General features: G+C 34.0%; 1 protein-coding gene across 1 annotated transcript in view; it reads right to left on the bottom strand.

The window, feature by feature from the left end:
• Nucleotides 1-3,728, bottom strand: part of LOC106473857 — a gene marked incomplete at its 3' end in the record, with an annotated part of 12,814 nt that overhangs the window by 4,366 nt on the left and 4,720 nt on the right. The window contains exon 2 of the mRNA XM_013934544.2: nt 1,881-2,022. Coding sequence (XP_013789998.2) covers nt 1,881-2,022 — 142 coding nt within the window. The remainder of the gene's footprint in view (nt 1-1,880; nt 2,023-3,728) is intronic.

Below are 3,728 nucleotides of genomic sequence, written 5' to 3' on the forward strand. Positions count from 1 at the left end.
GGGGGCGTTATAATGTTACAGTCAATCCCACTATTCGTTGGTAAAAGAGTAGCCCAAGAGTTGGAGGTGGGTGGTGATCATTAGCTACCTTCTATCTCGTTTCCACTGCTAAATTAGGGAAGGCTAGCGCAGATAGCCCTCGTGTAGCTTTGCGCGATATTCAAAACAAACAAACAATTAACAAAGACTCAGCACATGAATGTAAAATAAACCACTATCACAGGATCACTGGTAGGTAGATTATAATTTAAAATGCTTAACATTAATTCTTTAGGTGAAATTTATTACGGCTGACTAGAACTACATATTTTAAAGCTGAGCCGGACATGATATGGGTTTTGGTATCTCATGTGATTTTATCCCTTTGATTACAAGCTTGTTTGCATTCTCTGCATTAGATCTAGTTTTACTAGATGTAATATATTATATATTTATTTATTTCCTGGGTCATTGTTTCTTTTTAAACTATTCCCTTTTGCGTATTCGATATTACTTCAATGGATTCACGAATACCCATATCAATTTGTGTTATGTGCTCACTTATAATTTTAGTTTTCAGCTAATTAAAGCTGTAACCTGCTTCATTTACATGTTCAGCCAAGGCTGAAATAGATGGTTGATTGGAATTTATGGAAATTTTAAATTCCTTTTTTCTAAGTTTCAGCTTTCTTTTTGTTTGTCCAACGTATTTCATGTTACATTCACACAACGTTCTATAAACACCAGATGTATCTAAATACGTTAGTTTGTCTTTCATTGATGTAATTATGCTATTACATCTATAAGTTTGTTTAAAAACACGACTAATATTATTTTCATGAAACACATTGGCTAGGTTGTTAATAATACTGGCTATGTTATTAGTAATACTGGCTATGTTATTAGTAAAGTTGGCTAGGTTACTAGTAATACTGGCTTTGTTACTAGTAATGCTGGCTAGGTTATTAGTAATGCTGGCTAGGTTACTAGTACTGCTGGATAGGTTACTAGTAATGCCTTTTAAAAATGACGAAACAATAACGTTTCTCTGTTTTGAATCAGGCGTATTATTATTTTGTACAATTATTTATTACGTTTCACTGTAAAATATTTGACAAACCTTACATCTTCTATATTAACCAATATATATACATACAATAAAATAAAGTTTTTCTAAATCCTTATGTTTTGAACGTATTGAAAAAGCTCTCTGTACATACGTTTTAAAACCAATGATCTTCTGTGAAAGTTGATGACACATCCCATGTGATGTGATGTAAACTGAATATGATTTCCGATATACTGTGGTGCTGATGTTTCCAGATTCACCTTTTCTCAGAAGATAATCAAGAATGCAATTTGATTATATTTCAGTAACTCATTAGTGGATTGAGTATGTTTTGTATAATCCATCTTGTTTATATAAATTACAGAATCTTTCATAATCCATAAGGCTACCCAGTGGCACAGCGGTATGTCTGCGGATTTACAACGCTAGAATCCGGGTTTCGATACCCGTGGTGGGCAGAGCACAGATAGCTCATTGTGTAGTTTTGTGCTTAATTACAAACAAAACAAACAAAAACCTAATCCATAAGATCCACTACCCTACTTTTATAGGTGCATTGTTAAGTAGCGTTTTACATATCAAATTATATAAGACCCATATTTTATAATATAGGTACATTTTCACCTATACTCGTCGCTAAACATGCTCGCCCTTTCAGTTGTGGGGGTGTTATAATTTGACGATCAATCCCACTATTCGTTGATAAAAGAGTAGCTCAACAATTGGCTGTGGGAAAGGTAGCTATCACTGCTAAATAAACGACGGCTAGCCCAGATAGCCCTCGTTTAGCTTTGTGCGAAATTCCAAACAAACCAAACCAATAACAAATTACCTGCAGCTTGCATATATCTCTTCCACAGTTACGGGTACGGCGTCTTTGGGATTTTCTCTGAAGGCCATCAGCACATTTGCACATCTGTCAAATTCTTCGAAGTCACAGTTCTGGTCATCTTGTGAGTTTACCTCCGATACACCTAAAAGAACATATACATATAAATAAGATATTTTCTCTTACTGGGTTTCTGGGAGATTGTAATTACATTTATTTTTTACGAGCTTTTGGTTCCATTATATTGGGGCTGAGTTTCGTTCAGTTTTAGCCGATTCATCGTGAAATTATGTCAAATAATTATTGTATTTACATCCTTAAAAACATGTAACCTTATTTATTCTTTATCGTTTTGTACATTTACAACTCTAAGAAAACATAATTTATCGGATTGTTTCTCAAAGTAATTTATCGGATTGTTTATCAAAGTAATTTATAGGATTGTTTATCAAAGTAATTTATCGGATTGTTTATCAAAGTAATTTGTCGGATTGTTTGTAATTTGTCGGATTGTTTATCAGAGTAATTTGTTGGATTGTTTATCAAAGTAATTTGTTGGATTGTTTATCAAAGTAATTTATCGGATTGTTTATCAACTTACAAACAATCCGACAAATTACTTTGTCGGATTGTTTATCAAAGTAATTTATCGGATTGTTTATCAAAGTAATTTGTCGGATTGTTTATCAGAGTAATTTGTTGGATTGTTTATCAAAGTAACGTTTATATATATATATATATATATATACAAGTCAAATACTGTAGCATCTCATGTTTTCATAATCTAAAAAAGATCAGCAGGTGATATATCTTCTATATATTGAGATGTAAGAATGTATTGCACAATTGTTATTATCACTACATTATGTGTTTTTAATTAGTTTAACATCCTGGAGACTTAAAACAGCGGCATTAGTACCACACTGACCCCCCAACCCCACCCCAGTGGATCAGCGGTAATTCTGAGGGCTTAGCTTATATGATGAAAAATCGGATTTCGATATCCGTGCTGGGCAAAGCACAGATAACACACGGCGTAGACTTGTGCTTAACAGTTTACGCAATGAGATTACGCAACTGTTTTGGCATCTTGTTTTCTATCACATATTAATTTATTTTGTCATTTTCTAATTATCTAAAACTATATCTATTCTAAATATTACAACACGTTATCTTGCTACTTTTAGGAGTATCATCTTCCACAGATACTTCAAGTCTCTGGACAACTGTATAACAATAGTAAAAGTTGTCGTTGTTGTTTTTTTGTTATGTATGGAAATATACATAAACAACCAAAGTCGAAGTGATTTCTTTGCAACAGAATATTAATCATGCAATTTTCAGAGAGAAAAAAAAAAGAATTTGTTTTATAAGGAATAAAATTTGCATTCAAACTTGAAAACGTCTGCTGATTCGATGAAGCTATGTTATGATAAGATATCTACTGAAGTCAGCTTTGAACCAGGAGACAAGGTGTGGTTGTATAATCCTAGGAAGACCAAAGGGAAGTCTTCTAAGTTGTCTTCTCCATGGGAAGGCCCATATGACATAGTGGATCGTCTCTCAGACGTGATTTTCCGGATAAAATGTGGTCGGCGAGGTAAGCCAAAAGTGGTGCATGCCAACAGGCTTTGGCGTTATCACGGTCCAGGACATTTCAGTTGGGACGAAGTGAACAAAGGAACAAATGACGCTGCTGAAGAAATGTCACCTGAAAAAGCCTCTGTCGAAAAAAAAACTCTACTCAGTTTTGATAAGGTAAACGGCGAAGCTCTTGATAAAGTTACTACCACTGATGTGACTGTTATCGTCGATAAGACATTTCCTGATGAAGCATATGAAGCAGAAGCC

The sequence above is a fragment of the Limulus polyphemus genome, unplaced genomic scaffold (assembly GCF_000517525.1).
Source record: "Limulus polyphemus unplaced genomic scaffold, Limulus_polyphemus-2.1.2 Scaffold6563, whole genome shotgun sequence".
Taxonomy (NCBI): domain Eukaryota; kingdom Metazoa; phylum Arthropoda; class Merostomata; order Xiphosura; family Limulidae; genus Limulus; species Limulus polyphemus.